We start from the raw sequence: 15,112 nt of genomic DNA on the forward strand, positions 1-15,112 counted from the left end.
CTGCCCAGGATCCATACCCTTTCCTGTGGTGAGAGCCTGAGTTTTACAGAGCCATCCCTTCCTCACGGATGACAGTCCTGGGGGCCTAGCAAGGAATAAGGTACCTGGCCTTCCTTCGGCCAACACAGAGGCCAGGGGTCCCCAGCTGTACCGATCGGACACATTTCTCTGCAGGACAGATCTCACAGCAAGTGCCCCAAGTGTTGATGGCAAGGTGAGAGCAGATTCCCTCAGTCAGTGGTATTAAGACATTATTCATTCTTCCTGCCCCAACTCCCGTGGCTGCCTGTGCCAAGTCTTCCTCCAGGCTGGTTCTTCCCCACAGTTTTCCAGTATGTTCCCCTTTCCTCCGGGTGAGCCAGGGATGGACTCTGTGGCTCGCAGCCCTGGACTTCAGACTAATGCACAGGCGCTTCTCACCCTCACTGACCAACACTTGCTATGCCAATTTGAGGTCAGCCTGATTCTCATTAAAGACCAGGACCCTGCTGGTCTGCTCAGATCACTCTGAATTCTTAAGAGACACTAAAATTAAGTTATTGAAAATGTTTCCTCTGTTTCTCACTGGCTTCCTTCCTGTCCCTGTCAGTATAGTTTTATTTGATGATGAGACTACAAATTAAGCACAAGATTCTATTCTTATCAGAAAAGAGCTTTGAATCTAGATTATATTTAAAGGGAAAGAGTTGAACTTTCAACTCTTAAAACTTAAAGAACTCTAAAACTTTCAACTCTTAAAACTCTAAAAACTTAAAGAAGCGGAGAAACTCCTGACTCAACGTAACTTATTTTCAAGTCTCTTTCTGATCCTCACGTTTTAAAATCGACACATAAAGTCATGCCAAGGAGAGGAACAGATCACACAGGATGACATTTGTGAAAGGACCGTGAACTCTGTGAAATGTAACGCCCCCGTCTTAACCTTAACTTGCCGACTCACCTTGGCCAGGGACGAGGGCCTTCCGAAAGGTTTCCTTCAAAGGGCTGTGCCCGTGCAAGAGCCTGTGGCTGGGAGAGATGGCCACGTGGGAGGCGCCATAAACGGCCTCGGGGGTGGCTGTGTAGGCGCTCAGCTTTTCTCCTGTGACTTGCCCATCAACCTGACAAGAGGCAGAGTCGTTTCATTTCTCAGTCCCCACTCTGGGCTGCCGTGCTCCCCAGCCCACATCCCCTGTTCCCACCCCTCCTCAATCCCAGACAGGGGGGACAGCAGCGGCAGGCACGTGGGGGGCCTGAGATGGTCCCAGGCAGGGGCAGACAGCGGGAGAGAGAAGAGGGCCACAGTTCCTCTTTCAGGAGGGCTCCCCAGGGCCTAACTCCAGGCCCACCTGGGGGTCCCCATCGAAGGACATCAGAGCATGCCCAGAAAGAGGCTTTCCCCAGTTCCTGGCTCCTCTGTCCATGAATCAATAATAACTGTCAGTTATTTGTCTTGGGAAAGGTGCTATACTTTCCTCCAGGATTTATGTGATGAATACAGGCACCTACTTTTCTAAAAAGAGGTCTAAAGAGGCAGAAGGGGGTTTGTGAGCATTAACTGCGGCAGATGCTCCTGCTCAGTCACCTTTAACGTGAAGTCCAGATGGCAGCCCACACAGTCCCCAATCCAGTGGGCCTGCATGCCTTTTATGCCGTACCATTCCGGAAGGTCTGCCAGCGCGTCCTGCATGGCCTGTAGGAATGAAAGGAGATGGAGAAGTAGAAACTACAGACTGCTTGAGACAAAGCAAATGACTGGGGGCTCGCTAAGGCGGGAGAACTGGGGACACTGAGGCTCAGGAATTCAGCCTTTTCTCCTTCACTGGCCAATCAGAGGGGCCCAGCAAAGGTTATACAGATGGGCCCATCACGACTCCACTCCACGAAACGGGCTTCACCCACTTCGCTATTCTCAGTGAGCCAAGGTTTCAGAGAAAGAAGAAAGTTAACAAGAAGAGGATGAGATGGTTGGATGGCATCACCGACTCAATGGACATGAAACTGAGCAAACTCTGGGAGATAGTAAAGGACAGCGAAGCCTGGTGTGTTGCAGTCCAGGGGTAGCAAAGAGTCAAACACCATTTAACAACTAAACAACAACACGCCTATCTTTGACGGATGTGGTTGGGGCATTCTCCTCCCCAGTCTAGAACCTAAACAAAAGAAGTACGTGTTTATGAATTTTTAGACTCTAAGATAAGCCATGGCTGTTCTCTAGCTCAGCTATAGAATATATAGAGCATTATAAGTTTATTGTAAAAATGAAAATTAGTGTAACAGAAATCATCACATTGATGTGTGTAACATTTGCTATTAGAGGCGCACATTTTATTTTCATTGATATTTGTCTAATTTTAATCCATGTGTGTGTGCACGCGCACTAAGTCACTCAGTCGTGTCTGGTTCTTTGCGACCTCATGAAATGTAGCGTGCCAGGCTCCTCTGTCCATGGGGATTCTCCAGGCAAGAATACTGGAGTGGATTGCCATGCCTTCATCCGGGGGATTTTCCCAATCCAGGGATGGAGCCCGCATCTCTTGCACTGGCAGGCGGGGTTCTTTGCCACTAGCGCCACCTACAGGAAAAGATGAGCCAGGACTAAAACCGAGACTGGCTGTTCAGTCTCTAAGTCGTGTTGCGTTCTTTGCCACCCCATGCATCACGCCATGCTTCCCTGTCCTTCATTATCTCCCAGAGTTTGCTCAAACTCATGTCCATTGAGTTGATGATGTCATCCAACCATCTCATCCTCTGTCATCTCCTTCTCCTCCTGCCTTCAACCATTCCCAGCATCTGAGTCTTTTCCAGTGAGCCAGCTCTTCCATCAGGTGGCCAAAGTACGGAAGCTTCAGCTTCAGCATCAGTTCTTCCAAAGAATATTCAGTTGCTTTCCTTTAGAAATGACTGGTTGGATCGCCTTGCTGTCCAAGGGACTCTCAAGACTCTTCTTCATCACCACAGTTTGAAAGCATCAGTTCTTCGGTGTTCAGCCTTCTTCATGGTCCAACTCTCACATCTGTATATGACTACTGGAAAAACCATAGCTTTGACTAGATGGACCTTTGTGAGCAAAGTGATGTCTCTGCTTTTTAATATGCTGTCTAGGTTTGTCACAGCTTTTCTTCCAAGGAGCAAGTGTCTTTTAATTTCATGGCTGCAGTCACCATCTGCAGTGATTTTGGAATCCCAAGAAAATAAAGTCTGTCATTGCTTCCATTTTTTCCCCATCTATTTGCCACGATGTGATGGAACCAGATGCCATGATCTTCACTTTTTGAATGTTGAGTTTTAAGCCAGATTTTTCACTCTCCTCTTTCACCTTCATGAAGAGGCTCTTTCTGCCATTTCCTCTTCACTTTCTGCCATTAGGGTGGTGTCATATGCATATCTGAGGTTATTGATATTTCTCCGGTAATCTTGATTCCATCTTGTGGTTAATCCAAACTGGCATTTTGCATGATGTATTTTACATGTAAGTTAAATAAGCAGGATGACAATATACAGCCTTGACGTACTCCTTTCCCAATTTGGAACCAGTCCATTGTTCCATGTTCAGTTCTAACTGTTGCTTCTTGACCTGCACACAGGTCTCTCAGGAGGCAGGTAAGGTAGTCTGGTAGTCCCATCTCTTGAAGAATTCCTCAGTTTGTTGTGATCCTCCCAGACTTACTAACTGCATTCTTTCACCTACAGTGCAGAGACTCTTACTCAATCATGTGATAAACAACACAGAGCATCTCCTGAATTTGTTATCTATCCATCCATTCTCATTTATTTGGGAGAGTCTGCAAGCTTCAGGATTCAGAAATTTATTTTGAGACATAAACTGTATATTATGGACACCTGCAGGCTGAATTAGTTTATTCCCCAGAATGTATTAATTCCTCACCCCTAAAGGACCTCATCCAGGCAATGGAGGCTTCAGTTCAGTTCAGTTCAGTTGCTCAGTCGTGTCCAACTCTTTGTGACCCCATGGACCATAGCACGCCAGGCCTCCCTGTCCATCACCAACTCCCGGAGTTTGGGCATACACAAAAGCAGGATTGCCAGAGTCCCTAACATCAATTTTATTTTCTATTGCTTCTTCATTGAGAAATTTTAATACTGTTTCAACAGTGAACTGTATGTAGAAATAGTATTTTCTTCTCTATTGTTGAGTACTCATAAAACGCAACTAAACTTCGTGCTTAGCCAGAGGCTAAGATAATATGTTAACAGAATGAACGGAAGGTGGTAATAACTAGGATTTGTGAGAAGATTCTGGGTAATATTTCCTAGCAAAACACACAATAACCTGTATTCTATCATCTCAATCTTCTGGACTCGGTCGAAGAGTACCCCTAGCTTGCTGCATGTAGGGAAAGCCTGTGTGCAGCCACAAAGACCCACCGCAGTCAAGAAATAAAATTATAAATCATTAAAAAAAAATCACCCATAGTGAAGGCTGTAAGGCAGTATAAGATCGTGACTCACTGAAGAAACATTAAATTATATACATCTGTAATTTGTAGGTACTGAGTTACATACAAATTCCTGAGAAACTATCACATGCATGAAGGTGCGTTTGAACACATTTAGCTAAGGAGAACACTTACTGATTAAAAGAGCCTATTCCCACACTCTTTCAGGTAAACTATAGTTTCTCCATATTTTCCCTTCCTGGCTGACATAAGCGGAACGTGAATTTGCAGAACTACATATGCCTGAACAGTTTAAGAAAGCTACAAAAAAAAAATATTAGAAACACAGTTTCTGTTACTGACACCACAGACTTGAAAACCTGAACAAACTAATTTTTGCATAACCCAGAGGTTAATGGGATTTCTGGGATCTGATCTTTGATATATCATTCTAAAGATGCATGAGGGATAAAAATGAGTCAGTTGGTAAGAACTGCAATGTAAACTTCATCTAAAATAAGGCTTTCCTAGAAATTCTTTCAAAAGAAATCAGCTGCCATGGAAATTAGAGGATGGTATGCGGTATCTCAATTATGAGTGAATCATGTACCAAAGATTCCATGTTCCCATCCACTTCCACTAGAATATGGCCATTGAGCTCCTTTATAGAAGACGTTGTGTTTGGTGGAATAAGAAGGGCCAGGTGGGACTTTCCTGGTGGTCCAGTGGTTAAGATTCATGCTCCCAATACAGGCGGCCGTGGTTCGATCCCCGGATGGGGAACTGCTAAGATCCAGCATCCCACATCCTGCACAGTGCAGGCAAAAAACAAAAATGAAAAAGGTGCCAGGAAGTCCAGGGGGCACAGGGACGTGTGGAAATGCGCCAGGATCAGTATTCAATCAGCAAAACCCAGGAAACTATGGGCCAAACAGCCCAGTCCTTCACCGATAAGCTGTGAGAAAGAGAAAGGGATAAAGAGGGAAACCTACAGATTAAAACACTCAGCACACATTATCAACTTTAAAAGACGAGGGTAGGAATAAACTGTATTATCCAGGGAGGCACATTTAGGTGATAAGCTATAGAGAAAGGTAAGGATGTGACTATTCTCAAAGTCAGGATAGTGCCGACTGTGGGGGTCTGGGGGGCTGTTACATTGAGATGAGGCATGTAGAGGGCTTGCAGAGTGCTGGCGAGATCCACTATCTTGACCTACAAGGGCAGCTGCTTTAAACTAATTCAGTAAACTACATATTTGTTTTATATGGTTATCTGTGTTTCATTTTATAATAAAAATGTAAAAGTAAAACAAAGACTTTCTCCTAAGGTTGGTATTACACAGGTCGCACCTCTTCTCTCATGCTGCTCCCAGAGAGTGCGGCACAGGGAAACATCGGCCTGCGAGCTCAGTAATACAAGGACAGACTCTGGTTTTTCTATAAACCCCACAAGGGGCCTGGCCTAGAGCCTGGGACTGTGAACTTGAACTGGGCAAATGCTCATTAAATTCCCATTTAATTCCCTCCACTCCAGGGGGAGATTCAGAGAGCAGGACTATGTTCTAGAACCAGATCCCCAGGCCTCTAGGGAGGGATGTAGTAACCTTAGTAGATCGCTTCCTATGCAGCAGGCACTTTGACGTATGGGAGCTCATTTAAATCTTCACAATGGTCAAGGAGTGTTATCAAGGAGTATTATCTCCACCTCACAGATGAGAAAACAAGCCTGAGGAATTTCCTCTAAGTCAGCCCACAAGTACCGGGCGGAACTGTGGCAGCGCATCAGCAGCGACGTGCAGCTGACCCCAAGTCCACACACTTTCCTGCAGCTCAGCCTGCAGGGACTGCTCTCTAGCAGAGATCCTTAAATCCAGCTTTCCCACCTGTGCATTTCAGATAGTTTCGACTTATCATTCTCTAAGTTAAAAGAGGCACTTCTTGGAGATCTGCCTGCTTCTATTAGCCTATTTATATTTGTATCTTTTTCCTGGAAAATAGGGCTGGGATTGTGATCAAAGCTCCCTTTCTTAAGATGAGGACCCAGAGGCTCCCAGAGGTCTAACAATCTGCACAACATCACTGAGCTCCCTTGAGTGAGGCCAAAAACTCATTCCTTAAGCCTCATTTAACTACGACTCACCTTCCTCAGAAACTTGCTCCCCAACTGCACGATGAACTTGTATTGTTTAAGCTGCCGAGCATCTGAAGTCTCTCCTTTCTGGGGAGGGTAGGGAGGGGAATCACAAGATGGGTGAGTGGCAGGGCCCCATCACCAACCAACTATGGAAGCTAGAAAGGGGGTGTTCTTCCCACCCTACTCTTCTCCCCTGTTGAAGCTAAACAAACAGTGTAACCCATCATGGGCTCAGCACAGTCAGAACACTGAGGGGGGACCCAGAGGCACAGGGTCAACTGGTTTAAATGCCACACCACAACTGAGAGGCAGCGCAGACTTAAGACAGACCATTCCTGGGACAAGATCTCAGCTGTGCTCTTGTTCTCGCTGACTCCTGCCCAGGCCTGTGTCTCCAGCTTCCCATCCAGCTATGAGGAACCTGATCCTCTTCTGATCAATTCTCTTTTGGCTGCAGTTAACCAGAGTAACTTCAGGTTGCTTCAACCAAGTTTCCTAACTGATAATGGACTTTAAACGTTTCAACCTCTTTTTCAAAAGAAGTATTTATTTGTTTGGCTGTGCTGGGTCTCAGCTGTGACACACGGCATCTTCAAGTCCTTCTTGCAGTATGCAGGATTTTAATAGTGGCAAGTGGGATCTAGCTCTCTGACCAGGGATCGAACCTGGGACCCCTGCCCTGGAAGCATGGAGCCTTAGCCAATGGACCACTAGGGAAGTCCCTCAACATCTTGATGTATGCTAGCTAAAACTGTACTGTCTTGATATCATTGTAGCAAAAGTGTTAAAATCGTGAATATATTAATTATATATTAATATTAGAATAATAAGACATAATGTTTATAAACTATTAAAAAGCCTTCTGATACAATTGTATATTTTAGAAAGCTCTCCAATTTACACAGCATTTAAGGGATCTTAAATGTCAGCAAGCATGTAACTAGGACTTTATGAACTTCAAATGACCCGCGGCTTTTCCTTTCCAAGGATCATTGAGATTCCATTTAACTTCCAAACAAACCTACATGTGATCTCAGGAGATCTGATGTTCTTCCATCAGATAAAATCCGTGTGACATGATCTGACAGTTGGCTCCGTCTCCCACCCCATCCTTTCCTGCCACAGACAATTCGGAGCTTACAGGGTCCATTTCTGACACCCTTCCTGGCCCCTCCCTTCCCCTGCAGTACTGAGCCGCAGTTTATAAACTTTCTCCTGGTGTTTTTCTTCCAGATTGAACTGTCAAGGCTAGAATACATCCTATGGAAGTGCTTTCGCTTAAAATATTCACAGCTCGATGAGGACAAAAGATTCAAATAGAATGAAATGTGAATGTTTTGATACGCTAATTGTGGCAGGAAAAAATGTACGCCTGCTTAAATCCCTACCAAATCTATGAATATTTTTAAAAATCAAAAGAAATGAAGAAAAAGAAAAGAAAAGAAACCACCCTCTGGAGAACAACTGAACAAGCCCTTTTTAGTTCCCGCTGTAAAATAAAGTCATTATTTGCGGTTGTTCAACGCAAAGAACTGGTTTTACCTGCTTGTTTGGCATGTTTGTTCAGAGTATATCCTTTCTGTGGTGTTTTGCAATTATAGTGACAGGGGACAGCATCCATATCAAGTCCTTCCATTTGCCACTGGGACATGCCTCCCCTCCCCACCTTGGCCAACCTAAATTTCCCTGGTGGCTCAGATGGTAAAGAATCTGCCTGCAATGCAGGGGACCTGGGTTTGATCCCTGGGTTGGGAAAATCCCCTGGAGAAAGAAACAGCAACCCACTCCAGGATTCTTGCCTGGAGAATTCCATGGACAGAGGAGGCCTTCAAACAGTTGGACGTGACTGAGAGACTAACACATTTTTTTTTTTAACTGGTTCCTAGAATCCAAAACTTGGGAAAATAGCAGGCTTTGAGACTCTTTACTAAAGTGCTACGAAATCCTTTTCCATATAAAATCTGAGGGACCCCAAATCTAAGAGTTGAAGGCTGAACCATTAGGAGGTTCCCTGCTATCTCCTCTTTCCCCTCTCCCTCCACTTGCCAGGCTTGCGCACAACTTGGAAACCATTCATTTATTCATCTCCCTTCACTTAATTCATGAAAAAGTGGCTCACTTGACCAAGTCAACAGCAGATCCCCAAATAATGAATGACCCAAATCTGACTGTTCTGGGACCATCACACTCAAGTTTTCAGGCAACTGCCTGTAAATTAAAAAAAAAGAGAGACAGCTTCTTTCATATGCAAAACCTAGAAATGAACAATGTGAATGAGCACTTCACTTAATTTCTGCAAATAATTATTGTATTTAATCCTCAGTTGAAGTCCAACTGTAAAGTTTCTCTGTGGTTCTTCTTTAGCATATAGAGAAGTACTTCTGTGTATGCTATGTGTAGAAGTAGGATGGTTTACAAGGGGCTTTATAATCATTTAACCAGGATAAGTCTGAAAAGACGGCCACTACTGCTTCACAACACGTGAATGAAGATGCTTTCAGAAGCTGAGAAAGCACTGTACAGTGTGAGCCCAAGTTTAAGAGCATGGACCACCAGCAGAGGCACTGAAGTACATACCCAACGGAAAAGGCTTTAGTCACAAGAAAACAGAATCAGGAATAAGAAAGAGGAAGACCAAAATTGCAATGCTGGGGGTAAGAACAGGATTAGCTATAGCATGACTAATCTGATCTTTCCTTCAGAGGCAGGAGTAAATCCATACTTCCCAAGAGAAGACAGGATGTGAGCTAAAGCATGAAGAACAAAGTACGTCAAAACCATAAACAAAAGTTCTAGAAGACATGCTTTAAACACATGACCCATTTTAAAGACCTTGTTAAAAAAAAAAGAAAGGCTGGGCTTCCCTGGTGGCTCAGCGGTAAAGAATCTGCCTGCCCATGCAGCAGAAGCAAGTTCGATCCCTGGGTTGGGAAGACCCCCTGGAGGAGGAAATGGCAACCCACTCTGGTATTCTTGCTTGGAAAATCCCAAGGACAGAGAAGCATGGAGGGCTATAGTACATGGGATTGCAAAGAGCTGGACAGGATTTAGTGACTACCCAACAACAACAACAAAAAGTTTAGGAAAACTGAGAAATACAGACCTTTTAAAACAAGTGGGTTTACTAGCCAGTAAGGGGAAAGCTAAGACACGAGAACCATGAGAGCTCGATACAGATGTGAAAGGGGATTTAACAGTATTTAATTTAAATGGACATTTTAAAAAAGCTTAACACTCAGCCTTCTTCTGAATCAGTCTGATTTGATTAGCAATTATTTTTGAATTATAATTTGTCTATTTTTTTTCTAAAACTTATTATTGTTACCAAGATTTCTTTATTCTTTTTGTCTTTGGAATTGTTTCAGTGCAGCTACTTGAAAGATACAGTACATATTTGAGTTGTAATAAAGAAAAGTCAATTCTGAAGCCAGTAAGATGTTTAAAAAACCTAGGCGTTCCCTCTGGAACATTCTAGAGGAGTCAACTCTTTCACTTGCAAGTCTCGCGCTTCTGCTGTGGCTCTGGCACGAAGTTATGCCAAAAGTCCCCCAAATGTCTCACTCATTAAAAAGGTCATTAAAAAGCCCTGGCATCACATTTATCTCGTTTACCTCCCTCTGATGGTCCTCCTTCAACCTTTCTTCTGCATTTCTAGCAAAATCCATCTGCTACAGCATCTCGGTGAAAACCATTCACTTACGAATACAGTTGTGCTATCCAAGGGTCTCAATTCCAGTGAAGGTACTGTTAACCCAGAAAGGAAACCATCAGGTCTAAGCAAAGGATGTGAAAGTGAACGTGTTTGTTGCTCAGTCGTGTCCGACCTGGACTGTAGCCCCTACAGGCTCCTCCGACCATGGGATTCTCCAGGCAAGAATACTGGGGTGGGTTGCCATTCCCTTCTCCAGGGGATCTTCCCAACCCAGGGATCGAATCAAGGCCTCCTGCACTTGTAGGCAGATTCATTACCACTGAGATACTGGAGAAGGCACCCTGAAAATGATGGATGACTTGCCGACAAGATGTGGCTCACGGGACTGCAGGGGCAAGAGGAAGAGGCATCCAGCAGCCCATGCTTACGTCCAGTGTGTATCTCAGCCGTGCGAAAAGGAGGAAGAGACCAAGTGCCACTACACAGTGTCCAAACAGCTGCACAGAAGGAAGTGCTCCCTGGGCGGCATCGCCAGGGGTCGTCCTGTGTGCCTGCTCAGTGGGACAGGATGTGATGAAGGAAACCAGGAAGCTGTGGTGCAGCCAGACTGACCAATCTCCTCTTACTCATGTATCAGCTCAGGCAACGCATCAGCCTTGGTTAATGTTTCTGTTCTCCTCTGACTCAGGTAACCCACTTTTTTGCTATTTGCTAACCAACAGCGAAAATGATTTAAATTCTACTGACTTCTAAGAGATGGTGACTACAGGTTCTGAAATGTCACCACCAGGCTCCTCATAGTGCAGATGATGGAGAACAAACTCTCTCAAGGACAAAGCCACCTGTCTCACGACGCAGCTTCTGATTCCCAGAGGCCACTCACATCACTTCACTACCCCTGGCTCCACAGGATAAAAAGAGAGGCTGGGCTTCCCAGGTTGCCTCAGTGGTAAAGAATCCTCCTGCTAATGCAGGAGACTCAAGAGACACGGGTTTGATCTCTGGGTCAGGAAGATCCTCTGGAAGAGGAAATGGTAACCCACTCCAGTAGTCTTGCCTAGAAACTTCCATAGACAGAGGAGCCTGGTGGGCTCCAGTCTGGGGGGTGGTCAGAAAGAGTCGGACACCACTGAGTGACGAAGCACACACACAGCTGTACCCCTCAGGAGGAGGGAGAAATTAAATCACTGTCCTGCAAACAGAGTATGGAACTCAGCCCAGCCTGTGGCATGAGGCTACCTTTGCCTGAAAAGGTGGTTTTGTTCCAGGAAAGGGGAGTCTTGGGAGCAAGGCTAAAAGCTTTTATTGGTCTGATTAAGACAAACAAAATGGGGACAGACGTCTCAGGGGACATCCTGCAAGTCTGCCTGTTACCTTAAAACTTGTAGGAACATAAAACTATCCTTTTCCAAGACACTCAGGTCTAGAGATTTGGTGTAGATCAGTGCCGACCTAACCCTGCTATCAGGCTGCTTTGCATTTTCACAATTTTCAAAATAACAATAAGCATTATGGGGAGTTTAGAAAAGACAGAAAAGGATGGAGAAAAGATAACCGTTACCCCAAATCAACTTCAGCATCCAGGGAGATCACTCTTAATCTTGGCTCTACATCCGTCCATCCTGATTAATCCTGTCTTCTACTGATTCTGAGATGCATGTTTTCCCCACAAATCCTGAAATATGGGCAGGCCTTACAATCAATGGTGTCTTTGATTGACAGCATTTTTTATTCTAGGTGGAGCATAAACTTTAAAACCAATCGTGTTAGAACTGATAAAATGCAGTGTGAGTGTGTGTAGTTGTGCCTGTGTTCTCACATAAGTAAAATCATGCTGTTTCTATACTGTTTTTAAACAATGAGAGTTTTTGCATTTTAACACCGCTCACAACTCATTATAGCTCTGCTGCTGCTAAGTCACTTCAGTTGCGTCCAACTGTGTGTGACCCCATGGACCGCAGCTCACCAGGCTCCTCTGTCCTTGGGAGTCTCCAGGCAAGAACACTGGAGTGGGTTGCCATTTCCTCCTCCAATGCATGCACACAAGCTCAGTCACTTCAGCCGTGTCCTACTTTGTGCAACCCTATGGACAGCAGCCCACCAGGCTCCTCTGTCCTTGGGATTCTCCAGGCGAGAATACTGGAGAGGGTTGCCATTTCCTTCTCCCTATTATAGCTCTAGAAAGGGTTAAATCTCTCTATTTTGAATAAATCTGACACTCGGAGTCAGTTACCTTGGAATAGTAAGCAAAATATAGAGAGAAATGGAAAGATACTGTGGAAAATGGCCCGTTTCTATAAGAAAATGCTTACTTTGAAAAACGGAACAGAATAATGTAATATGGATACGCAGGTATCTCCTAATGACTGTCACTTCCTTCATAGCAGGGGCAGCCCCTGGTCCGGTCTCACTGTTCTCCAGGCAGCTGGGTTCAGAAAGTGCTGGGGTAAGGAAAGGGTGTTAGAGAATGACATAGAACACGACACTTCTCAGATCTGAGGCCAAAACACCAATTCCATCAGGAACAGACCAGCAAACCACAACCCACTGCACTCTCTGCTGTCTGGCCATCTGTGCCCTCTCTTGGAGCTCCTGCAACATTGCTTAACTCACCTTCCTTCCCACAACACCCGCCCTCTGACTGTCTGCCCTCTGCCTGTGGTTGCTGGAGACGCCTGGTTGCTCTGGAATCAGTGCTCAAGAGCAGGCAGACCAAGCACACGCCCAGGGCCAGGGACACTCGAGCTGGGTCCTGGCTTTCCTAGGCTTGGCGGCCCCAGGTATCAAATGAGAAGTGGGCTCAGGTGGTAATTTTCCGGGACTCCTCGGTCTGGCCAGCAGCGCCCCTGGGGAGCAGGAGGATGATGTGAGCTGCTTAAAATGAAGCAACACCATATCCCTTTGTGTTTAGACATCATATTGATTTTGTAATTTCCAGCAGCAGTAAAGGCAGGCATGAGGGGATTTTTGCTGGCTTTTATGTTTTTCAGGTCAGAGCTGGGATTAGAAAGCCTAGGAGACGAGGCCTAACGTGGAGAAGCCTGTATAATGTTCTCTTGGCTTTCTTCCAATGTTAAAATTCCAATGACTGCCTAAGCTAAAAGGGTTCACTGGTGACAGCCACTAGCCCTCCAGGGATGGCCCCCAATGAGGTGCTACTCAATCTCTTTCCTCTTCCAATGGAGTCCAGGCTAGCACCTCAAGAACGAAGGACCCCTTTATGTTCCAAAAGGATCTAGCCAGGATGTTCAGAGAGGCTACTAGGGAAGTTTAAGAGCAAGATATAATATTTACTTTCTCTTCATTTTTTTTTCTAATCAAATTTATAATTTATTTCATTGTCAGTATACAATAAGAAATACACTATTAAGGTTATCTGTCCCATTTTCCCCTAGTAATCATTCCTAGACAAACCTAGACAGCATATTAAAAAGCAGAGACATTACTTTGCCAACAAAGGTCTGTCTAGTCAAAGCTATGGTTTTTCTAGTAGTCATGTATGGATGTGAGAGTTGGACCATGAAGAAGGCTGAGCAGTGAAGAATTGATGCTTTTGAACTGTGGTGTTGGAGAAGACTCTTGAGAGTCCCTTGGACTGCACGGAAATCAAACCAAATCAACCCTGAATATTCACTGGAAGGGCTGATGCTGAAGCTGAAGCTCCAATACTTGGCCACCTGATTCGAAGAGCCGACTCACTGGAAAAGACCCTAATGCTGCGAAAGACTGAAGGCAGGAGGAGAAGAGGGTGACAGAGGAGGAGATGGTTGGATGGCATCACCGACTCAATGGACATGAGTTTGAGCAAGCTCCGGGAGATGGTGAAGGACAGGGAAGCCTGGCGTGCTGCAGTCCATGGGGCTGCAAAGAGTTGGACATGACTGAGCGACTGAACGACAACCAATCATTTTTCCTATCTCCAAAGCAAAAATAATAAAGGGAACCTTCCTGCTTGCAGAGCACGTGTGCCAAGCTGGAGACTGCGCTTCCTTCCTTCAGAAGTTCTTCGCGCAGGAGTGGGTGTGCAGGCAGGCTGTCTTCAGTGGATGGGAGGGACACGGTGTAGGCAAGAACTCAGGGGTAGGAATAAGATCAGGCCCTGGACCTGATCTCATGGTGAGGGACACTCCCGAGGCGGCAGGTAGGCACTACGTCTAGGGGAGAGGAAATCTGCCTATTCTGTCATGAAATACAGTGGTTTCTGGATCCAGAGCTGGAACCCAGCCCTGGACCAACTCTGATGAGCTCTTCCAGGCAGAAGCGATCCCTAAGGCCTGCTAAGAGTCGGCCAGAGGCCTCCCAGCAGGTCTGCTGTCACTCCCAGCTGGTATTGAGGAGCCCGGTCCCTTGGCTGGGGCTGTGGGTGGGGAGGGGGTGGTGACAAGTCTCCTGACTCACCCCAGGCAGCCTCCTGCTCGCGGACAAAGTGCTGGAGCACAGTCAGCCTCAAATCACTCTCTTTCCTTTTGCCTCTGTCCCCCTCTCCCACCTGTCTGCTCCCATCCCCACCCCAGAAAGACTCCTCTGTACCCCATGGCACCAGCGAATGATCACCCTGAGGAGGGCTGAGAGGCTAGGATGGAAGGTGAAGAACAGAGTTCGGCTCATGGTGTAGGAGAGAAAAGATCCCGGAGAGGAGGTGAATGAAACGGAGAACAGAAGGAAGTATGAGATATTATGTAAGAAGGAGCAGAATTTAACAATTAATGAGCTTTGCGAGACAGGGAGTCAAAACCAGATCCTGGGATAGGAGCAGTCTGCTGTTTTCAAAACAAACGACAGCCGGGGCCTGTAGGGGCACTCCGGCAGGAAGCCAGCTCCGAGGCTGCCCTGGGCGCCGGCGCCGGGGGATCCGGGCTGGGCGGCCCCTACTGCGCAGGCGCGGATCAACTGTTTCTTACAAGCAGGGAGGAAAGCGGCCACTCTCAGCCCTGACCGGCCACAG

General features: G+C 45.9%; 1 protein-coding gene across 4 annotated transcripts in view; it reads right to left on the reverse strand.

Moving 5' to 3' along the window:
- Window positions 1-15,112, reverse strand: part of LARS2 (leucyl-tRNA synthetase 2, mitochondrial) — a 209,570-nt gene that overhangs the window by 57,195 nt on the left and 137,263 nt on the right. For all 4 annotated transcript variants that reach the window (XM_060402607.1, XM_060402606.1, XM_004018520.5 and 1 more), the window contains 2 exons: window positions 1,565-1,672; window positions 941-1,100 (listed from right to left, as the gene is read on the reverse strand). In XM_060402607.1, coding sequence (XP_060258590.1) covers window positions 941-1,100; window positions 1,565-1,672 — 268 coding nt within the window. The remainder of the gene's footprint in view (window positions 1-940; window positions 1,101-1,564; window positions 1,673-15,112) is intronic.

This window comes from Ovis aries, chromosome 19 (genome assembly GCF_016772045.2).
Source record: "Ovis aries strain OAR_USU_Benz2616 breed Rambouillet chromosome 19, ARS-UI_Ramb_v3.0, whole genome shotgun sequence".
NCBI classification, from domain to species: domain Eukaryota; kingdom Metazoa; phylum Chordata; class Mammalia; order Artiodactyla; family Bovidae; genus Ovis; species Ovis aries.